The sequence below is a fragment of the Malaya genurostris genome, chromosome 2, assembly GCF_030247185.1.
Source record: "Malaya genurostris strain Urasoe2022 chromosome 2, Malgen_1.1, whole genome shotgun sequence".
NCBI classification, from domain to species: Eukaryota; Metazoa; Arthropoda; class Insecta; order Diptera; family Culicidae; genus Malaya; species Malaya genurostris.
In genome coordinates this window covers 123,172,621-123,197,835 of record NC_080571.1, presented here as the reverse complement: position 1 = coordinate 123,197,835, position 25,215 = coordinate 123,172,621, and the positions used below count along the sequence as shown (strand labels likewise).

General features: G+C 34.2%; 1 protein-coding gene across 1 annotated transcript in view; it reads right to left on the bottom strand.

Moving 5' to 3' along the window:
• LOC131428068 (uncharacterized) overlaps nucleotides 1-25,215 on the bottom strand; it is a 75,150-nt gene that overhangs the window by 40,363 nt on the left and 9,572 nt on the right. Inside the window, exons 3-4 of the mRNA XM_058591718.1 lie at nucleotides 1,770-1,889; nucleotides 1,411-1,607 (exon numbers count right to left, since the gene is read on the bottom strand). Coding sequence (XP_058447701.1) covers nucleotides 1,411-1,607; nucleotides 1,770-1,889 — 317 coding nt within the window. The remainder of the gene's footprint in view (nucleotides 1-1,410; nucleotides 1,608-1,769; nucleotides 1,890-25,215) is intronic.

The following is a 25,215-nucleotide window of genomic DNA, read 5'->3' as shown; positions in this document are numbered from 1 at the left end:
CAGTTTGTGCGATTATCTGCACAAAATTGAAAAAAATTGTTCAACCGGCTCAAATACCCATCAGTAGAGTAATTTTTTCCTGAAAATTGATAATTTGGAGAAAAACAGGATACAGTTCCTTACGTTATTCTTACAAAAAAAGATAATATTTGCTGTTGATTTGTAATTCGCTTCCACTCCGGTTGTCGCACTATCATCACCGTTTCGCTGCGGACTAGGAACTCACTGCATTGTTGGTCAAAGCAAAGCCCATATTTCATTTAGAATAACGCTTCTTCTGATAAATTCGTTCAACGGAACAAGTTACACCAAATTGTAATCGTAACTTTAGCTATCAAAAGCTCTATATTAGAAATTCAAATGTTTTATGGACCAGCTCCTAATATTTTATGTCTGCTTCATGCCGCAAAAAATAATATATACTGCGCTCCTAGCGAGGACTCGCTGCCAAACATAAAATAATGGCACGTACTTTTTGCGATCTAACCCCTATTCATCACAGCTAATGAACTATATGGAAAGCGAAATAGAGGAATATTTGGTTTTGACCATTTCACTGATATATGTATTACTTCAATCTGTTATCTATACGTCCAAGAAAACTCGAAAGTATAATCCCTAGGGTTTTGGAATATCTGACATATTACGTTACAACCATTTCCTCCTGATTTACCTAACATTCCGAATCAATGTTTGCACGAAGAAAAGAACAGCAAACCTGGCGGCAGCTCCGAGACAAGGCGAAAAAGGTCTCTACAAGATAAGAACAGATGAATGCCAAGAAAAACCTCGGTATAAATCAGTCGAAGCAAAAAAGTCGTTTTAGGTCCATTGGCGGTAGGGGGAAAATGTGTGTTACCTTTTTGAAAAATATCCATTCTTGAGTAATGGCCACACCGATAGTATTTCATCGATTTCGTCATCACTTATTTCTCATTGTGTGACTTGTTCTGTATTGTATTATTTCATGTTCAGAAGTCAAAATAAAAGGATTTATAAACTTTTCCTAACCGGTTGAATAAAGTTTCCAAAACTACTTTAAAACAAACATCCATTAAGCACCGTTAGAAGACCGAAGCTGTCATAGAGATACAACAGTGAGGCAAACATAGTTGGTACTAATTGGAACTGAACCCAAAAAACTCCAAGGCACATTATTGAATCAGAACCATTTAGAGTTAGGGTGAAATAGCCAAAAGTGGGATAACAGAAATTAATTTACTGTTTGCAAGTGTCTTGAGTCATATTTGAAACACTAGATTTACTGGGCAACAAATGTGACAAGACACATGCTTAAATATTGGCCAGGCCTTAAATATTGGACTTGTAGAACATTATCCCACTTTTTTCTTCTCTACCCTTATTTAAGACATTTTCGGTACATGAAATCGTTTTTCACAACAAACTCACCTGTAGCACGTAATGCTGCGTACATTTATTTTTCACTTTATCGGACAGAATGGTGTCGTTTAAACTGGGTTCCATTAGCGCCAGTGAGACATTGCCTAAGATGAAAGGGCTGTCCGATACCATCGTGGATGCCTCTGGAGAGTAGTGGCTATCTCGGCTGCTGTCAGTAAAAGTGCACGGCAGCGAAGAATTTTCGTCTACAGAAATGGTGCGGATACGACAACAATACAAACGTTAAACCCTTCCTTGGGAAGATCAGATAAGGTTTTGCTCAGAAAGGGTATTGTGAACGCCAGGAACAGGAATTTCATAATCGAATTTCTCGACTTTCCACATCTAACAAGATATTGCAGGCATACCTGTTCTGCCGTACTGCACGAGTTCCACGCTGATGCTGGTGCCGATCGGGCAGGATAGATTCATCAGGTCGTCTTCACAACCCGTTCGTCGAAATGCTCGCAGCGTGCTGGAAAGTAGTCCTGCAAACAAAAGAAAATATTTTATGGACGTTTGCTTGATTGTAAATATGTCTATGTAAAACAAAAATATTTGAAAACGTGCACTTAAAAATATACAAAACAGAAAGAAAATTGTAAAAAAATATATCTGAAACGCCCTTCTTTGGCCTTTCGAATCTGCTTCAGACACTCATCACGTTTTCTATCTACCTCTAAAAGTGAAGTGCAACTAACTTTTCCCAGGTGCGTTCCATGGCTTCAAAATAGTTATTTTTTGGTAACCTCTCAATAGAAATCAGTCTTTGTAAAGGCCATTCCAGTGGTTTGATTTCACAAGACCAAAAGAAAGACTTGATTTTCTTGTGAGTACGCTTCGATTTATTGCCCTTTTGAAACACGAACTTTTTTTCAAGGCCCGTCTAGATCAGGGAAACTTCGAAATTTTTTTTTTTTTATTGTGGTTCTGTTGTTTGTTGCATTATTTGTTTTATATTGAATTGAATACATTGTATTATATATTGTTGTTATTATTATTATTATTATTATTATTATTATTATTATTATTATTATTATTATTATTATTATTATTATTATTATTATTATTATTATTGTTATTATTATTATTATTGTTATTATTATTATTATTATTATTATTATTATTATTATTATTATTATTATTATTATTATTATTATTATTATTATTATTATTATTACTATTATTATTATTATTATTATTATTAAAAAAAGACATTATATTTCCTGCAGTACTGCGACGAAAGAAGAGCATAACTTACACTGCGAAATCAACTATTATAGATTGTATCATAGCATATTATTTCATATATTATCTTATTATATTATATTATATTGTATTACATTATAATATATTAAAAGTATAAGTATTGTGTTATATTGTATTATGTTATATTATATTGTGCTGTTTTATATCATCTTATATTATATTATATTATTTTATATTATGTTATATCACAGAGAACAGATATCCAACGGACATTCATACGTGCAAAGTCGTGTGCAACGGTGATTTTTAATGGGTTTTCACTTGTACGCTTTACACAGCTTTTTAAAAAAGTTTGTACTAGCTTGGATGTGATATATTATATTGTATTTTATTATTTTATATTTTTGCCTTCCTCATGCAGATCTCAGAAGTCAGATCATAACAAAAATTTAACAACAGTGTAAGGCAATACATCCATTTATTCGAACCTAGTTTAGCGAAAATCGATCCAGTCATCTACGAGAAAATTAAGTGCAAATTTTTATCAAATATGCTCGCCCATCGACACACATTAAGACTAAGCTTTATTCGGTACCGAACCGATTTAAATTATTCAGAAACTGGATCTGAGTTCAAGAACCAAACAGGCTCGAAATTCAGTTTTAATTTAGTTCTAGAACTGAAATCCAGTTCTATAATTCAATTCCAGTTTGAAGACTCTGAATTTTGGAACTAAATTCTGCAGCAGAATTCTGAAGACAAATTTTAAATCTGAAAAACCTGAAATTAAGTACCAGGTGGACTAGAATTCAGAAATTTGTGACTTGAAATTCAGGAATTACGTATGGGACCACAGGACTTTTCATTTGAACCTAAGTTTTTTGAAAATCGGTAGCGCCATCTATGAGAAAAGTTAGAACATATATTTTCTTTTTTTTGCACATTTTACCCCATTACTCCCGCACCGGAAGTCGGATCCAAATCATATTCAGGAATTTTGTATGGGACCACAAGGCCTTTCATTTGAATCTAAGTTTGTGAAAATCGGTTCAGCCATCTCCGAGAAAGGTTAGTGCAAAAAAAACGTTACATACACACATACGCAAATAGACACACACATACACACACACATTTTGTGTACTCGACGAACTGAGTCGAATGGTATATGACACACGGCCCTCCGAGCCTCGGTTCAAAAGTCGGTTTTCACAGTGATTGCATAACCTTTCGATTGCACGGAACGACCGAAATTAGCTCTGCGCCTAATTCGTATTACTGTTTTTGAATTAGTTGATTTTAGCAACAAAATTTCCAAAATAACTATAAAATTAGTTAAAATTTAGAGTTTACTGTGCTGAAAAAAACTCTTATTTTTAGAGAATGTGTTTAGTTGGCGAATATTCTGGACACAAACCAGCAATATTTCAATCCAACACGAACTTCTTATTGACAACTAATTTCGTTATTAAAATCAGAAACTTTGATTCTATTTATCTATCACCGTCATTACTGAAGGACAGCAGTGTCAAAGCAAAACAATCCATTAAAAAGCTAAAAGGGACAGTTTTGTTGAAACTGCTCGCAAATTGTTTAGATGTTTTTCGCATGTGTTACGATATATCCCTATATTGATTTCTAAACCGATATGTAAAAATGACGTAAACTGTTAGTAGAAAGTGTATTTATTCAGAATTTGTGCGCAGTTGAAGCGATTGTGGGTAATACTGATTTTATGCGAAACAGTGAAGTGAGTTTCGAATGTTGCACTCTAATTTTACACGTCAAATGATGTTTTTTTGTATCTTCTCATTCCGGGCTACGCCGTCCGGTGTACTACTTGTATTCGGTTTTTGTTTTCCGAGTGCTCAAAGTTTTCAGTGAGAGAGTTGATTTCGCGAAGTCGAATGAAGAAAAATTTTTCTCCAATACAACATCGTATTTATACCTGCAAATATAGAAAAGATAACCGCGACTGAAATTTTTTTCGGTAGTAGTGTGCCATCTAGTGGCTAGTAGTCATTACGGTGTTAACGAGCGCCATATAGCTGCTAATTGCAGAAACCAATTCAACCATTTATGTTGGTTGAAAACAACGTTTTATTTCTCTAATTCAACTAAAAAATTAGTTGAATGGATATGAAGCGTGCCTTAGCTAAGAAATGACAGCACGTTTAATTGGTGAATTCAACTAAAAAAACGTGATTAATCCACCTAGCAGTGAGATGATACCTTTTTTTTATCAATCCGCATGTGTTTTTTGCATGAATATTTTTCGGTGTTTAAGTTTTCATGACATTATTTTAATGACCGTCGTTTTAAGCGACAATTTGAGATTTTAATCACTCATTACTCTGTAATGTCGAATTTAAATCTAGAAGTGTGATAATCGATTAAACATGCCATGATATGTAAGTTCCACTTTAGAGTTAACGGTAATTTAAGGTACTTCCAGAGCCGGTATTCAGGAACCAGCATAACCCAAACCGATTCGTATGGCCATATGACGAATAAATTACAACAGTTTTGAGTCCAACTTCGAAGCATAATTGGATAAAATTAATTAATTTTTGTATGTATATATAAAACTAATTATTTTGTATATAAGTTTATTTTAATTTGAATTTTTGTTTCTGAAATTTGATTAGGCTTTTTTTTTGAGAAAACGATTGAGCTTTGAGAAACGATTTTATACTGGAACCGGAATTCTAAAATCGGTATAGCCGAAGTCAGATAAATTCACCTGACTATCTGTATAGTTTGCATTTGTTTCAAAATATTTGAAAATCAGTGAAGACATCTTTGAGAAATCATAACACGAATTAAATTTTTAGGTGCCTTCTGAATCGACAACTGAATACCACTAAAACTGAAAAAAGTTAATATTTTTTATCGACTATCCAAATCTGCTAACCCGATAAACCTGATTAATTTATGTGGAATAGACATTTTTATACCAATCACCCTGTATCTCCAAAACCGGAAGTTGGATCTGACTGAAGAGCAAATGTTTTATAGGATCTTGCAACTTTTCATTTGAATCTTAGATCGGTTCAGCCATCTACGAGAAGAATGAGTTACACAATTTTGATTTCGTTTCATATATCATCCTGTAGTTCCGGAACCAGAGGTCGGAACCAAACATAATTCAGGAACTTTGTTTGGGAGCATACGACTTTTCGTATGAATCTGAATTTGTAGAAAAGAAATTTTCAGAGAAAATTGAGTGAAATTATTTGTCACACACGCATTTGCTGATCTCGACGAACTGATTCGAATGGTATATGGATGTTATGTTCTTCCAGCATTTATTGCTGTAAGTAGTTTAAAACAATATAATTTAAAAAAATCTGCCATCATCTGGTTTATATATGTCATATTCGAACGATTATGTTGCCAAAAACGAGCCGTGCTAAAATCGGTCCGAGGCAAATTGTCATGAAAAAGGATGCTGTACACAGTCTTTTTGGTACTTAGAAACAATTGAATGTAACAGAATAAAAAATCGTGTTTTCCGTTGCTCCCAAGCATTGCTTTGTCATACAGCGCTCAAAACTCCTACTGCTGGAATAGGGCGAAAAGTCGTTTACACAAAAATTTCGATATCTCCGTTAAAAATGGACGGATTTTAACAATCTATGGCTTGTTGAATAGGTATTATCGTGCGAAATTTAAGTCTGAAAACATATTCTGTTTTCAAGGTCAATTGTGACAGATACTGCCAAAAAACTGAAAATTTTGACATAAAACTTCGAATAACTCAAAAAGTAAACATCCGATCTCAAAACCATTCAATAGCGTTTTGGGTGACGGGGAGACCTTTCATTTGCGACTAGTTTGGTCAAAATCGGTCCAGCCATCTCTGAGATCTCGACCTCTTAGTTGACAACACACATACAGACACAAACACATACACACACACAGACATTTGCTCAGTTCGTCGAGCTGAATCGATTGGTATATGTCATTCGGCCCTCCGGGCCTCGGAAAAATTTTCGAAAGTTTGAGCGAATTCTATACCTATTTTTTATATATATAAAAACGTGATTAATCCACCTAGCAGTGAGATGATACCTTTTTTTATCAATACGCATGTGTTTTTGCATGGATATTCTTAGGTGTTTCAGTTCTCATGACATTATTTTAATTATCGTCGTTTTAAACGGCAAATTGAGATTTTAATCACTCATTACCCTGTAATGCCGAAACTGCAAAACATATCGAATTTCAATCTTAGCGTGCGACAATCGATTGAACATTCCATGAGATGTCGAAGTAAGTTCCACTTTAGAATTTTTCGTCATTATTTATGGTACTTCCAGAGCCGGTATTCAGGAATTAGCATAGCCCAAAATGATTCGAATGGCCATAAATTATTACGCCAAACAATTTACATGAAATTTATAAACTCATCATCTGTAATTCCAGAATCGGATAAAATTCACCAATTTTGTATGGGACCTTAAGTCCTGTAATATTTGTTTTTGAAGTTCGATTTGGTCTTTTTTGAGAAAATGATTGAGCTTTGAGAATCGATTCGATACTGGAACCGGAATTCTAAAATCGGTGTAGCCGAAATCAGATAAATTCACCCGAGCAGTGTGTAGACATCTTTGAGAAATTGTAGTGCGAATTAAAATTTGGGGGTACATTCCGAATCCAAAAACGAATACCGCTCAAACTGAAATAAATTTAGTTGGTAATCGACTATCCAAATCTGCAAACCCGATAAACCTGATTAATTTATGTGAAATGGACATTTTTATACTAATCACCCTGCATTTTCTAAACCAGAAGTCGGATCTGACTAAAAAGTAAGAGGTTTTATAGGATTTTAAGACCTCTCATTTGAATCATAGATGATTCTTAGATTTCATTTGAATCTTAGATCGGTTCAGCCATCTACGAGAAAAATAAATTGCATTATTTTAATTTCGTTCCACATATTATCCTGTGGTTCCGCAATCAGAAGTCGGATCCAAACGTAATTCAGGAACCTTGTTTGAGAGTATACAACTTTTCATATGAATCTGAGTTTGTAGAAAACGGTTTAACCATCTCCGAGAAAATTGAGTGAAATTATTTGTCACACACGCATTTGCTGATCTCGACGAACTGAGTTGTATGGTATATGGAAGTCATGTTCTTCCAGCATTTATTGCTGTAAATAGTTTAAATCAATATAATTATGGAATTACTTCCAACTCGATAATGCTGGTATCATCTGGTTTACATATGCCATATTCGAAAGATTATGTTGCCAAAAATGAACCGTGCTAAAATTGGTCCGAGGCAAATTGTCATAAAAAAGGATACACAGTCTTTTTGGTACTTAGAAACAATTATATGTAACAGTATAAAAAATCGTGTTTCATGTTGCTCCCAAGCATTGCTTTTTCATACAGCGCTCAAAATTCCTTCTACTGGAATAAGGCTTACACAAAAATATCGATATCTCCGTTAAAAATGGACGGATTTTACCAATCTATGGCTTGTTGGATAGGTATTACCGAGCGAAATCTAAGTCTGGAAACATATTCTGTTTTCAAGGTCAAATGTGACAGATACTGTCAAAAAACTGAAAATTTTGACAAAAACTTCGTATAACTCAAAAAGTAAACATTCGATCTCAAAACCATTCAATAGCGTTCTGGGTGACGGGGAGACCTTTCATTTGCGACTAGTTTGATCAAAATCGGTCCAGCCATCTCTGAGATCTCGACCTCTTAGTTGACAACACACATACAGACACACACACATACACACACACACAGACATTTGCTCAGTTCGTCGAGCTGAATCGATTGGTATATGACATTCGGCCCTCCGGGCCTCGGAAAATTTTTCGAAAGTTTGAGCGAATTCTATACCTATTTTTTATATATATAAAAAAAGGTAAAAAAGGTAAAAATAGCCATTTCAACAAATATTTTATTATTATTAAGAGAATTAGAATTAAAAAATCTAAATTAGCAAAATTAAGATTTTTTTAGTTGTCTCAAAAAATAACTAACTAAAATCAGAAAATCAACTAATTTTTTCGCCAAAATGCTAATTTCGGTCTTTCCGTGTGGCTAAATGAGATATAAATACCAAGATCATTTGTTATGCAATTTCTAGTATTGAACCTATGCAAGTCACTTCTTCAAGTCACAAATTTCGAGACAGAATACCGTTTAGGATTTTTAAAAAGAAATTCCATTGATAAATAATCACTTAAATCCATTGTTATGCAAGAGAAGATTAAAGCAAATATTTCTATCACATTTTGAAATCATTTGCATGATATTATGTTTCAATTACTGTAATCTCAATATTTGCGTGTTGTTAGCAACGAACAGAATCGATGTGTAGAAGTCAATGTGAGGAGAAATTTATTTATACAGAAGAATTCTACTTTCGGTCGTTAAATCTTTTTTCAAGCGGAACAATACACCGTACTTTTTGGCAACCTTCTTGATGGCATTTTTAATGTGAGATTCTATCGGTTTCTCTGGGTTCTATCAAATAAATAACAACCAATCCACTTATTCCTCCGAAACCAACGCGTTAGAGTGTTTGTAACAATTGTAGATCTAGATTATTTCGAAAGCGCACAAGAGATCCAAGAACACCGCAAACATATTTTCTTTACCCTCGATTTTCTACTTTCATTTTGCGAAACCAGGTTTAGATAGATTTCGCACGTACGACTCTTCCAAAATCCCGATTGTTACAGTATTAACAAACTATTACAGTTCAAACAATCATCATCATTTATCAGATGGTCTTTAACAAATTTGTTCAACCATCACTCTGTAGTTCCAGACCCGAAAGTTGTATCCGGTTAAAACTAAGGAATTCAGAGACCATTATACCTTTTATTTGAATCTATATTCATTGAAATCGTCCAAGCCATCTCTGAAAAAGTGAGTTCACAAAAATACTACATACACACATAACATCCAACATCCAGTTCCGGATTTTCAGGGTGATATATACGAATGATCAAAATAACGATCACTTAATTTTCAGAAATGACTAAACCGAAGGCCACGAATTTAGATCCAAATGAAAGATCTTATGGCTCCATAGTCTCTTTTGAATTTTATTTGGAATCGAGTTCCGGAATCGCTGGTTGATCGGTGCGAAAATATTCAAATTGACGGATGTGTTCTAAAAAGTAATTATGCAAATAGAAGTGAATTCTACAGAACTAATTCGTATATTCTTCTAATTTACATATCTTTTTGAAAAAGGATTATTTTCAGCGGAATGTATAAAAACTTTACCTTCGGAACATTTTTAGAAGACAATGTGCATGTCATCTTGACCCCGGTTGAAGAGTTTAATGCTCAAAGTTCAACAATATCTGCACGTGAAGTTAACTACGGTCAACCGCTTTCTGTTCCGTTATGTTTAGTGCTTGTTTTATCTGTTTTTTTTTTTGCATATTTTGCTGTGTTTTATTGCATTCGTTGTTCTACATCCTCTGTCGTAAAATTTACAGCAACATGGTTGAATTTTTAATTTTTGAGTTATCTTTAGGGCTTATCTACTCACCTACCTATTAGACTTTGTCTGCATAGGGTAGCGGAGGTTTTTCGGCTACTGTAAACTATTTTGACTCGGCGCTCATATTTCTGGTTGTAATCAAAATGAAGTACATACTATAATGTAAAGATTGCCAATTGATTTGAAATTCTGGAACACAAAGTACTTCATTTTGATCGCATCCAGAAATATGAGGACCGGATATATCAGAGTGGCCAAAACACCTTCGTTACCCTAGCTAAAATTTAAATTACCTAATAATATAACAAATTCGGGGTAGACTGTTCTAAAAATTAAATTCCAACAGATGATGCACGCTGTTCCAAAAATGATAACAGACATCGATTGGACAGTTCTGTCTGCGAGTGTCGTTCACCACAACGAACGTCAAAATAAATTATTTCTTATTGATAGACAATCGAAGAGCCGTTGAAAAAATACTCGCCTATTTTGAGATGGTAATTGAAGATGATTCAGTCAAGGGAGTCTTCAAAGCGCAAATTGGACGAAATATTCCTGCACTCTTTCGCTTCGATCGATTTGACGTTGTGGTACGGAACCCAAAGTGTATTCCGTTTTCGAAAATACAGAGAAGTCAGCCCAAAAAAAAAAACGCCAAATTGCAAGGATTGTTGAACGAAGATAATACCCAAAGTTAACAAAAATCAGTGAAAAGGTTAAACGATAGTCGCCAAATCAGTTCTGATGGTCTACTCTTCATAGAAAAGATTCAGAAGGTGTGAGAATGAGTTCCTCAAGAGCTTTATGACAGACAGCGAAAAACTGTAAGTAAAATTGGCTTTCTCGACTCAAATCAAAGGGTTCTATGCACCGGATAGTGACAAAACATGAGAAATAAATTCATCGAATAGTATGTGCTTTGTTTTCGTAACAACAATTTTCGTAACAATTAACAATCATATTATTTGTGATGACAACGATATCAAAAAATCAAATGAATTCATGAATTTAAAATTTTTAAGATGTTCCTAATTGCCTAATCGGAAATGGGTAAAGCGTGATAATTGCTAGAGTTAGTGCGTAAACGAAAAATTTTGCAAACAAATTAATTTTGTGAGTGCTAATCGCATACTATCTTTGGCGATTCGAAAGGTTTCATAGCTTTAAATTTTAGATTGACGCTTGTGTCTTCACTAGAAAACTTTTCTACATATTTGTCAACAGTGTTTAGCATCAGTATCTAAACCCAATTTATAAGCACAATTGCTCCATATATTTCATGGTACCTGTATGAAATCAAAAAGCACAAGGCATCGTTATTAGCAATTAAAAGGGAGCAGTTTAATATACATGTTTATCAGAAATGGCGGTGGTGGTAATATTTCGCAATCATTATCATTGCAAACGAATGGTAAGTCAAGAGTTTCTCCATTCTGGTTCGTGGATAATTAATTTATTGCAAACCAGTGACGACCATGATTTCAACTAATAGATGTTTATGCTCCGAAGACGCGCTGTTTTGCAGGAAGCATCCAATTTACCTATCAAAGCACCAGTGTATCAATGACAAATTATTGACTACACCAGCCAACTCTAAGCTTTGAACTAAGCAATGGTTACAATTTTCAAATTTAGCTCGAAGATTTTAAAAATTGGTAAGTTTTTCATCGAATCGAATACTAACATGTTAAAATTCGGTACAAAATCGATCATAAATGTTTCAGTGACGAATAATATCAAAAACCAAAACTATAAATCTCGTAGTAAATATGGTGATTGTATTGCTCAACCACGACCAGCCAATTTACTATGTCGCTCATTTGCACATGAATGAATTTGAATGCGGCTACTGAACAGAGCTTTTAAAATAGAGCCACATATTGCTAATCGGACAAATTTAGGATAATTAATAGCTAGCTAACGTCAATATTGAGTCTATTTACAGAATAATGTAAAATTAAACTGCCCATGTGCGATCGGCTACTCAAGTAGCACACGTTATTACCCTTCAATGACTGTAACCTATATGAAACAAATTCATAGAATAAGTTGGAGTCTATGTAACCTGAAGTGCAAGAGGAGGAGCTCGTGCGATTTACCGAGGAATGCAAAAAAAGTTGTCAGTAACGAATATTTGATTTGATTTTATATCAGTCACATGTACGTCTGTGTCAAACAACATTTTGTTAATGTTTTCGATTATCTCTATAAAAAGGTATTAGAATTGGTGGAAAAAAAAACTTTTGAACGAAGCCTCGGAGACACATAGTGTGATATACCATTCGACTCACTTCGACGAGATCAAAAAATGTCTGTGTGTATGTGTGTGTGCGCGCGCCTGTGTGTGTGCACTTTTCGAAAATATTTATACGCGCTCAATTTTCTCAGAGATGGCTGAACCGATTTCAACAAACATTCGTTTGAAAGCTACTATCGGACCATTGATCAAGTTCGAAGACCAAATGGCTGTGACTTTTGGTTCCGGAGATATAATGGTATAAGTGACGTAACTGACTAAGCACGTTGTTTTTTACCGCTCTAAAGTGTATAAGGGTGCCAAATTTTTTTTGATCACCTCTAATTTCGTAAAACGCTATTGTTCAAAAGTTTAGGCACCTCGGAAAAAGTCCTCATGCAAAATTTGAGCTAAATCGGACATGGGTAAGGGGTGCTGCCCAGCGGTTAAAGTTTGAAAATTCTCGATCTCTAAAAAGCACCATAGGGGGAAGTACATGAAATTTCCGAAATCGAAAATTTTTGTTGATGCCAAAAATCTTAAAATTGCATGAAATGTCGAGATTTAGTGTTATCTCAATTTTTTTTAATAAATCGACTTTCGGGGATTTTGATTTTTTTTCTATGGTGATGTTTCAAGATATATGAAAATTCCACTACGTGGACTGAAAAGGGTTTTCAGATTAGCATCACTCTGTCAAGTGCTTGGTTGAAAAAATGATGCCTACTATATGACATACACTCTGAAGCATGCTTTTGTGAACTACTCGATTCAATCTGAATCAATTGGTGTCAAAAAAGAGCCCAAATTAGTGTCACAAACAATTTAATAAAAAGATAAAAAATATTTTTATGAGACTGTTTTGAAGAAAGAAAAAGGCGTTATCACACACTAGGTGGATTAAGAAGAGGTTTTTTTTTCATTATGACCAAATATTTGCATCCGATAATCAAAACTAAAAAATATAGAATTCAAGGTTGTGTAAACTCGATATATCTACTCAAAATGTATGTGCTAGTCTATATTTATGGTGAATTTGACCATTGTCCTTATTGAAAACGTTCGTGTCATCGATATGTTGGGTTTTAGAGCACCGATATACAAATAATGTTCATATTTTCATTCGCATCACATGCAATTTGGAGCTTTAAAGTTGAAATTTATTCAGATATTGGTTAATTCATTAGATTAATTCAGATAATTTTAATTGGTGGTTATTATTAGTGTTTCATCAATCAAAGTTGAAACAGTTTACTAAACGCAAAAAATAAAAATGCATTTTTTGATACCTAATGAATGTTGTATTCATTGTTTATAATCGTTGCCATTTGTTTGTTCCGCACAAATACTGGCAAGAATTCTTCAGAATTTCCAGTTGCTCTTTGTTTTAGCATAGGCTCAAATATACCATTTTTTTTTAAATTGAGAGATTTTTCTCTACTTATCGATTTAATGTTATTGTCCGGGAAAATATACGGAAACGACACTGTATCTGTTTTGGTAACCGATGGTAACCGATATGAAATCATTACTCAACTTCACCTTGTTGTGTACCACATTTTCTTTGTCAAATTTTGTTGCGGTGACCAGTTGGCGATCAAAAACAGTTAATGCGAACATGCCGTAAGAAAAAGCTTACCGAAAAGTTACGTCGGAACATATTGCATTTTCGTATGATGAGAAGTGAATCCGTAACATTACTTTGACTTCATTGTCACCCTCATAATCCTACTTGTTTCGTCGTGTCTATCATGCGACCATTATGTAGCATAGGATTTATTTTCTTTCTTATAAATAAGTTACATACAATTAATTTACAAGGCGTCTCATAACGTAGATACCGCAAATGTCACCAATTTCACGGGTTTTCCCATGTCAATAGTTAGTAGGATTTTGAGCAATAGTTAGTAGTAGCAATAGTTAGTAGGATTTGGATCATTAAGACATAAGTCGGACTATAAAACACAGAATAAATAAATAAATTAATATTTTTTGATTTTAGAAATCAGTCTTCTAGACTAGACTGATAAGCACTAAGATAAGTGAGTTTCGATCTCGACGATAGAGGTTGATGAGGACGGAACAGATATTATATGGGTTATAAAGTGTAAAAAGGAAAGAATACCTGCGGAACAAATACCTGCGAATTTGTTTATTCTGATTTCATGCCCCATAAGTTCTGTAATAAAATACCAATACACACTGGAACTTGTACGACTCAAAACTACACCTATAGAGAATCGTTGTCCTAAGAATGTTTTCCCAAACGCTCATGAATCAGATAAATCTTTCATTGCCCCACATAATTACCTGCGTGATCACAATAGCGCGAAGTATCTACCAAACATGTTTACCACGATTTCCAGAGGAAAAAATCTTTCACGATGCTACCTTCTATTTTATTTGAACCTAAGTTTGTGAAAATCGGCCAATCCGGTCATGAGAAAAGTAAGTGAGATTCATTTTTAGGAGAAATTATTGAAAACTGAACATTGGAATTGAAATTGAAATTAATGAGTTGTTCACAAAAGTTTGCGCCTCCCGCTCGAAATGCAGCCAATGACTTTCTGACAAGAGAAATGTTCTGTTATTGTGTGCAACATTACTTGTTTTCTCGCGTGCTCAGTGGAATCTACAGCTTTTGATAAAATTGGACTTTGATTTTTTCATCTGCAGTCTCGCTATGCCGACGCTGCTGGAAGTTGTAGTGATGGTCCACTCCAGCGGGAAGGGTTTGTGAGTTATTGTCTGGAACATGTGGATGAGCTTCTGAGATACAATGCGATTCAGTGGAGTAAAGCGAACTGTGGCAGATCATGCTGGAGTATGCAAATTAGGATGCCAAACAATAATTATCTTTCATTTTTTAAATCGGCAGTGCGGACCGAAATGACATCGGTCAAAAGGTCCTTAAATATAAAAAATCACACACACGGACATGTTAAGTGGTGTCGCCCTATGACATATGACTACACAACTATTGTCAATATCATTGGTTTTATTTCTGTTTCTAATATTTAGGGAGAATTTCATCATATCGCTACACATTTATTTATTTATATTTCAACGGAAATATTTCCGAAAATTATTCTTAGAGAAGTTAGGTCATTCGGTTCGCTGGAGTTGGTGATTAGAGGTACTGATCAAAATAATCTAGTATTTTCCTGGTTAAACATATGAAAAATCAACAGGATTCTTGCATCTCATTTGGGACGAACGGTGGACATAACTAGCATAAATTCAACACGATCAGTCGATGATGAGCAGTCATTCATACCGCACACGAATCGCTCTAGATTCTTAGAAGTTTAGTCCTAGGCGTTTTCAAGGCTACCTGAAACATTAAAAAATCTTTTCAAAAATCAATAATCTATCAGTTTTTTACGCCTATTCATTCAAGGAATTATAATTCTTGGTTACCAATCTTTTTCAAGACTAAAACTAAATCAGCCTGTTCTATCAGCTAACTATTAAATTAACCAAAATTAGTAAACATTTCAAAACGGTCCGTAATCGAATGTTCGGCGAAGCTTCCGCTTGATGTCGGAACAGGAACGTTGTACGGCATTCATGTCAACTTCGTGAATGCATCTCTTGATTCTACCAATCAACTGTTTGCCATTCGTGGCTCTCCAGTCATTTTTGTACACCAAGGAGCTCAAAACCCCGAAGGAATCTTCGATTGAGCGACACTGAGGCAGATTTGTTGTGTTGTGGTTTTTGGGGACAAATGGGATCGAATGGGTATTCAGGAACGATTGTGTATTTTGGCGTAGTGCGATGACGTTTTATCCGGCCAAAACACGTATTGTCCATACGCATGATGTTTTTGAAGAAACGGGATCAAAATTTTCTTCAAACATTCGTTCTGGTACATATCTTGATTGATTGAAAACTAGAGGGCTTGAACCATGGCTTAGAAATACCTTTCTCGGAAATGGCAAGCATCACCTTCTGGTCGAACTTCTGTTTAAACTTATATTTTAAGTTCGTAGGTGCAATAGAACTATCTATTGAATAGTATCGATCGTTTCCGGGAATCTACACAGAAAAAAATTATGAAATTTACAGGTGACGTAAATCCATATATGACTCAATTCAGGAGAATGTAATTCGTAAAATGATTGAATTGCACAAGAATGATTTAAATGTACGTCAAACATATTCCGCTTTTCAAGCAGACGTGTACAATTACTTGTTTCAGCAGATAAAAATATAGCGAAATGCATTTAACTTGTGTTCGATTTACTGTAAAAATGAGTTATTTTTGATGCTCGAATGTGTCGGTCTTAGAAGACGTAAATTTACACGATTTTTTCTAGATGTGTACGTCTACGAAAGAGGGAAATAACTTTCGTCGCCCAAAACAAAACCTTTTCTGGAATAATTTTTGATCAACCAGCATTGGGACTTCAGCGTTCAGGGCTCGTGTCTTCTTTCGGCACTTTATTCCGACTCTTTTCAATGTTTTGCAGATGTACTGGTGAGAACAGTTGAACTTTTTTGAGGTGTCCCGTTGCCTCAGTGAATCCTTGTTGTTGAAGGCACGAGAAAGAGAACGAAGTCCTTTTGCGTTCATAATTTTGGCAGGTCTTCCACTAACTTTCTTGCGAGCAGTTATTGGGGATCTTAGGATATTGTAAAGGGTCGAAGCCGCAACATTTTCGCTTTTAAAATGTTGTACCGTATACTTTTTGCCGAGATTTCTGTGCAGTTTTTTAGAACTGTACAACGCGCTAGCGAAATACTTCTTGTTTCAACGGCATTTTGAGCAAAACTGAGCAAGCATAAACAAAACTGAAAATACCAGCAGGAAGAGGAGAAAGAGAGAGAGAGAGCTAACACATACACACTCTCCTTTCTCTCTGAGCTCGTTTGTTGTTAAGCATACAGGCCTCGAAAAAATTCCAAAATTTTAGTTGCCAGCCGTTAATAATAATAACTTATATACCAACTTCAAAACGGACCAGAAAGGCTGCATGACTGATGTTGAAAATAACAAAAAAACGTAAGAACTTCCTTTTGAAAACATCTATGATGTTCTTTCAGAATCGGATCGCAGCGACATTGTTCTAAAATTCAAAAAATAATCAAATGGATGCGTCTTTCTGGGAATAACCCCAATCTTTGTCATCAGTGGCTGTGATGACCAAAGATGCTAAAACATTAGATACTGAGTTTTCTTAGTGCCTTCTGAAAGTGGATGTCTCATATTAAATCGGACGAAGAGAAGAATGTCGATCCTTGGTGGATGAATTGGAAGACTACAGACGTCTTCTTAAGCAATTTATGTTTTGCTTTCGTAGAACGTAAAATTCAATAGAACTTTCAAGGATGTTTTCAAAGGTATTAATATTGTGATAACTTATGCTCAAAAGAATCCTTTGAATAAAACCACTGATGAAGGTACCTCTGCAACATCTCCTCTTCCATTTTGTGTGAGAGATTAGAAAAGATATTGTTCCTCGGTGCAATATCGTTGAAGTGTTACATAAAAATTGTTCACTTTGCATCTGCCTTGCATTTAAAAATGAACAACAAGGTGGACATACGAATTGAACTACTAAAGCACTGAAGAACCGAAGGCGAAACGGAAGAAAACGAAATTTTGTATGCGCTATTCGTTCAAACCTGAGTTCGTTCGTAGTTCTCGCTCTTTAAAATCAACTGAAGTAGATTTTCTAAGCTTTAAGTTCACACAATTCATATTGCTAGTGATACCAAAACTTTTCTTAAACCAAATGATATTTTGATTAGCAACTAAACTTCATTTATTTGACAGGTTTAATAGAACGAGAGTTGCCAGTTTTGTCCATCGTGAAATTAAACAACGAATTTCGCTTTCTTTTAATTCTTAACTTATCGAAATTTGACTTGAGAATTGAGAACAAATCATTTATGAAATCTTTTTTATTACTGCGACGTATTTACCATTCAAACACTTCTGATCAATTATGGCTTTTTCTAGGCGACTTACAAAGATGTAATTTTTTCTTGATATGAAATATGAATGCAGATCATTTTGATTGAAACAGTGCCAGTAACCAGAATGGTCGCTTGCTTCATAATAAACTTTGTGATGCACATCAAAATATTACGAAATTTTCAAGTAACGTAAATCGTACACAATTTTACATGAATGACCAGAATTTCCGTTAAACATACCTACTGTTTTACGCAGGAATGCAAAATTATATGTATCAACACTTAAAAACAATTCAAATTACCTGAATATTGTACTAAATCAATTGTAAAAATGTGTCATTGTTTTTCTAAAGTATTTGGTTATTATTTATATGATTTTTCTGAAGTGTTTGGTTAATATTCAGTTTAGTTCCCATATAACCCTACTTGTTTATCTTTGTGATCAATTGATCTGGTTCTCTGGATACTTTTGTAGTGAACTGGTGACTCACGCAGACTTTGACTCAGATCACTTCCCAATAGGAAAATTAACATTTAGAGTTTCAAATTAAACGATGAATAATCCAATTATGCTATATTCAAATACCATACAGCTAATCGGAAATAATGTACATTAAGAAAATGTTTTGAAAAATTCATTTGAATCCTTACATAATTGAAACTGTCTCAAAAGCTCAAAATAGCATGTTCATCGACAATAATATCAACGTTCTTGTGATACTTCTATGTAATCCATAGTATTACGATTTACAAAAGAAAATAAAACACCTGGGCGAAAAGGAAATTTTCTTTAACTAAGCTAAGCGAATTGAACCTATCAGGAAATTTTCTATAGCTGTTTAGAAAACCTAAGAACAATTTCAATTCTCGAAGACAGAAATCGAATACTTGTCACAAATGACAGAGAAGTTCCAAAACTGGCTCAGCAGTTTGGGAGAAATCATATATTAATTTGAGCGTTGTGGATTTTGTTGAAAACGATGTCTCACGGAAATGTGATCTATACAAGTATTGTTACAACATGACATTACTGAGATGAATTCTAATTAAAATAAGTCAATCATTAGAAAATTATGACCATGAAGATTCCGGGCAATGATAGAATTTTTGTAATCTTATTTTTATTATGTTTTCATGAGGATCTATTTTTTTGGTTAAAATTTCCGTTTAAAAGTGTTTTACATTAGATTACTTCCCCAGCAGATTGAAAACAGTTAACAAAAATTTCATTTTAAATCCCGTTGTAAACCTCATATCAATAAGAACTTGTTTTCCTGAAGTAGCTAGAATTTTATCTTAAGAATTCGACTACTGATCAAATTGTTAACATGATAACATGATAAAAGCAAATAAATCTTCTTGTTTATCCACTTGAAGTGCTCTTCTAGACAAAAATAATGTTATATTTAATTTAATGTCTTACCTCATGAACCCTGAGCTTCTTTCATAAAACCAAACAACAATTATGAAATAAAATTGAAAGACTTAGAATTAACATAAGTCTTGCGTTTACCGAATAATGAACACCTCACTTTCAATCAGTGGCGTTTTCATGATAGCACAACTCATAAAAAATGGTCCCCACGCCAAGTTCATAAACAAATAAAAAAAACAAACCAGGGTCCCTAGAGTGAGGTATTATATCCAAAGAGTGGCTGTTGTGCTAAAACTACTATATCAAAAATTTGGTTATGTTTGTTGGAAAGTTTAAACCATGAATAGAGACATTGGCACTGCTAAAAATTAGTTACTCAATAGCATTTGACTATTGCACGTTTTATACGGATAAAATATAATCGAATACAATCAAATCATAACTTTATATGAAAAATCACTACGATCTCCTTTATCTACTCCTGTACAAGCAGCTCCAAAGTGGAAGAGAACTTGAAACATTGTCTCATCCGTCCTATCTCATGTTTCGGTTTTCTTTTTTATTAAATTTAGTTAGTTTAATTTTTATTTTTTTATGGATAAAACAACGAAACATTTTTACCATGATAATATTTATGTTTTTAATGATAGCTATGTAAGGGATAACAAATAGACTTTAAGAATTTTGCAATGAAATGTAAATGATAATTGTTCTCTCTACGAAATACTGCACTATTTATCATTTTTTGCTTGTAGAGATCATTCTAGTCGGATTTTCATTTATTTATTTGTCGTCAATCAAAGACCATAAGGATAATTACAATAATCGTCTTAAACTATTCTAAATAGATCACTAAATAATGTATAATTTATTATGAGTTATATAATTATAATTGGCTTACCGAATAGAACTGAAATATTGCTTTAGTTTGTTTTTTGACATAGTGAAATCGACTGTTTCTGAATGCTTGTTGTATACACCCATCAATTGATTTATTGGCCCATTTTTTGCATAGTTTGTTCGCTGGTGGTTTGTAATAAAAATATTTCGATTTCTTAAAGGCCGAGATGGTATGTAAAAATTGAGTTTGGACAGGAGTTGACTGGAATCTACGCGATTCGAGACAATGTCATTTACAAATGAGACCATTGGAAATTCTCTGCGTTCTTTTAATGTTTGAATACTGATCAGCATACAGCGGGTTGTATAGGACGGAAGAGGAAGTCTTGTCCAACCTAATTTACGAAGTGCAAATAACAAAAATTGTTTTTGAACTGATTCAATTCGATCTTCCTATGTGATTAAGTAAGGTGACCAAACCAAGCTACAGTATTCTAGTACTGACCGAACATAGGTAATGTATAATGTTTTAATTGTATACGGATCGTGAAAACAGTAACAAAATCGTTTGACAAAACTGTTTGACTTCCAAGAGTAAGTATCAAGTCAGGTGTATTTCGTTTTTTACTGAATGTTATTCTACTGCATTTTTTCACATTTAGTTGAAGAAGACTTTTGTTACACCATGTATAAAAAGAAAGAATTTCTTCTTGATAAACCTTGGCATCCTCACTTTTCTCTATTTCTAGGAATAGTTTTATATCGTCTGCGTATATTAGAATTTTTATTTTTTTTAAAAGAAAGGAAATGTCGTTAACAAACAAGATAAATAAAAGAGGACCTAAATGAGATCCCTGGGGGACCCCGGAACTGACGTGAATGGGGCTCGACTTTTTACCCTTAAATTTTACAATTTGTTAACGATTTGTTAGATAAGATTCCAACCATTTAAGGAGACCTGGTAAGATTCCCAATTTCTGTAATTTGAACATAAGCATGGGTATGTCAACACGATCGAATGCTTTGCTGAAATCTGTATAAAGAGCTTCAATGTAATTTCCCTTGTCCATAGCGGTCAGGGTATAGTGGGCGAATTCAAGCAAATTAGTAGTAGTGGAACGTCCTTTGAAAAATCCATGTTGTATGTGAGTAATTCTATTTTTTATTTGACTAAACAGTTTGCCATTACCTCTCGCTTTAAAGAGCTTCAGAATGCAAGAAAGAATGGTAATCCCCCGATAGTTACATATGTCTGCTTTTTCCCATTTTTGCAAATTGGAAAGAGTTTTCCACGTATCTGGAAAAACTACAGACTGAAGTGAATTATCAAAAAGCCAGAACAAAGGGGTTGCAAGATCTAGTGCTAAATTTTTACTAAACATGGGAATCCCATCAGGTCTGAAACTTTTAGAAACATCCTATTTGCTTAGGGCATCTATTATGTATATTATGTCACTTCGATCTGATTTACATTAATATCCTCAGTAAACTCTGGAAAGAAATATTCACTTCTTGTAGATTTGTTGAAAAAATTTAGTGGAAAGATTACAAATTTCTTGTGAGTTATTACCAATGTTTTCCTGTAGATACATTCTTGACGGAAAGTTTTCTGATTTCAATTTGTTTCTAACATAACTGAAGATATTTTTTTGAGCAAGACTTTATTTCCTATTCAGTGTTTGAGTTTTACTTTTTGAATGCAGTATCAATTGCTAAACTTAGTTGGTCACAGATGTGTATGTAATTCGATAAATTGTCACTATTATTTTCTCTTTTGTACTTTTTATGAGCTTTTTGTTTTCGATTTCTTAGGTTTCTAATATGCTCGTTATACCAACCAAATACTTTGAATTATTTTGTCGACTAATTTTCTTTAATGGAACATGTTCATTTATTATGTCGTACAGCCGTGCGTAGAAAATATCGACTGAAATTTCGACATTTCCTTCGTTTCTAAGGAGTTCTTGCCAATCTATTTCTCGTAGCTTACGACTAATACTATCAAAATTTGCTGAGTGGTAATCAAAAATCTCCTCATATTCGTAGTCGTCGGGTCTATTAATCTGATGTATAAATATTGAGAATTCGATTGCTGTGAGAAAAGCTTCATTTTCCCACAATGGAGTTGGTGATTCTATTACACAAAAATCATCGTGAATATTAGTAAATAAAAAATCTAAAAAACAGTTTTGCCGATTTTTTACATGATTAATTTGATTAAGACCTAAACCGGATATTTTGTCGAATAAGTAATGAAGTGTTTCATTCTCCCCAACGAGAGGTAGTAAAATGCTATCATTTTCAGCGTCTGGAATAAAGTCCATATTGCGCTGATTAAAGTCTCCATATATATAAACTTTAACTTCCGATGGAAGCTTAGTAATTATTTCATCAGCAATATGCAGAAACTTTTCATATGTGGCTTTTTTGGCATTGTTAGGAGGAAAATATACTGAAACAAAAATATGTGTTTCACCTGCTAAATGAATTCTTACCCATACGTGTTCAAATTCTTTAAATTTCGTAGTGGTTATCATTTCGGCGTCAAATTCTGCTAAAACAGCAATAAGAACACCTCCCCCCGATTTTTATCAGATGTATGGAGCTCACGTTCATTTCTAAAAACGTGGTAAATATTTCCGAAGACTTCCGTGCTGTTAACGCTTTCATCCCAACTAGTTTCGGTTGCTAGAATAATTCCATACGAACACCCTAAAATATTTTTATGGATTTCATTAATCTTAAGTCCGCTCTTCATACGGTTAAAATTTTGACAATATGCCACGATTTCTGTCGACGACGCTAGATGAGGAGATCTTATTGAACATGATTGTTGACTTATGATAATATTGTCATTATTCTCTTCTTCTGGGTAATGCGTCAAAATTGCCGAAAACACGAATGTTGAGCACGACACGCCACGCACGTATCAGTAGACGAACATTCAGCAGACATTTGATTCGGCATCGTTAGTTGCAGGTTATGCTCTCGATAAGGATTAATCGTCAGTCCTCTTTGAAAATTAATTGTAGGTCTGTAATTTGTTGGTGGTCCCGAAAATCGATCCTTAGCTGCAGCAAGAAGCATTCTATCAGGTGGAAGATTATTTCGGCTGTTGTTGTAGTTGTTGTTATTATAGTTATTGCAATTATTATTCATGTTGTGACTAATAATGTTATTACAATATCGTTTTGTAGATGAATGATGCGTTGAAAGAATATTGATACTGTTATTGTAATTTTTTCTTGAATTTCGCTTTTTGCGCCTTCTTGACTTGTCAGCCTCATTTTGCTCACGTTGGAACCTAGATTGGCGTGCGTCGTACTCACTCCAATCAGCTTTCCATATTTTTTTGGGGCCTAATAAACGCCATACAGAATAGTCGTGTTTTTTACAGTTCAATTCGTCATCCAAACTGGGGCATGAGTCTGGTGACGATGATGATGATACAGCGACTTTAAAGCTGTATCTAGCAGTGCAGTCATGTGATTTTTAATACTTGTCACACTTCCCGGCAAACTGCTATTTTTATTTAGTGCGATCAGTTCATTTTTTATGGTAGTGAGTAAGACTTCTAGTCCGTCAATCGCCTCATGTATTACAGTTGGCTTCTCCTGTTGAAAAGCAAACTTATGCAGCACTTCCGTGTTGGCCTGAAGTTGCTTCTCCAGCAGTTTTTGTTGCTCAACAAGGCTGCTATAATGCATCTTTACTTGTAGTAATTCTTGACATACCTCGCAACATGGCAGCACATAAGAATTAATATCTGCTTTTTTGTCTCTCTTCCTGAGAGAACCGCGCTGAATGGTAACACCGATGCAAGCCGCGTGAAATTTTCGAGGGCAGCCAACGCATGTCCACATGATTGTGTCGACGGAGGTATCCAGTGCACAAATTTCACAACTCATGTTGATTACACAACTAAAAACAGTTAAAATAAACAATAAATAATATTTCGCGCGCGGCACTGGGAGCGAATGAAAAACACGTCCGAACTTGACGACGACTAAATTTGATTTTGATTCAAAGTTACACAATATTCAATGAGCTTAGTGACCATTCCCAAGTCTTAACCACCTTTAAAACATATTCTGGGAAGGAACCAATGAGGTTAAAAAAATTGCAGGTTTGTGTACGAGACACCACCGATCATAATGACATTAAAAATGCAGTTTTGAAACTCTCTCATCAAAACATTTAAATTTGAAAAATAGACTAATAATTGTGAAACACTATCTAGAATTCTTAAGCTAATTTTAATATATCATCGCCAAGTGCGTTCAAAAAGTATTTATAATCATAACAAAAGTTTGTTTCTCCTCAAATCCGAAAGTATTAATCTTTTCACTCTAAACCTTTGCCATGATTGAGTCGAACCCCTAAAGCTACATTTTTCAACAACAAAAAAAAATTAAACTGAACTTTGAAATTTTCTATTTGTTTATGAACATTAAACTGTTTTCATTGAATAAACAATACAATTGCTTCCTGGGATGGCTTATTTGAAAGCTAAGGAAAAGACGCACGTTTCATGTCTTGGGCGAATTTTCGTATCTTCATTAGATTTTTCGGTACAGACTGTTTTTAGTGATAACGAATCTTTTCAAGAAAATCATTTCTCGAAAATTTCACGCATGATGATTGAATTAAAATAAATACTTTTTCAATCAATTCAATTTCAGCCCTATGTATAAAATCGACTGCACATTTCACCAAAACTAAAACCTAAGGTACTGGA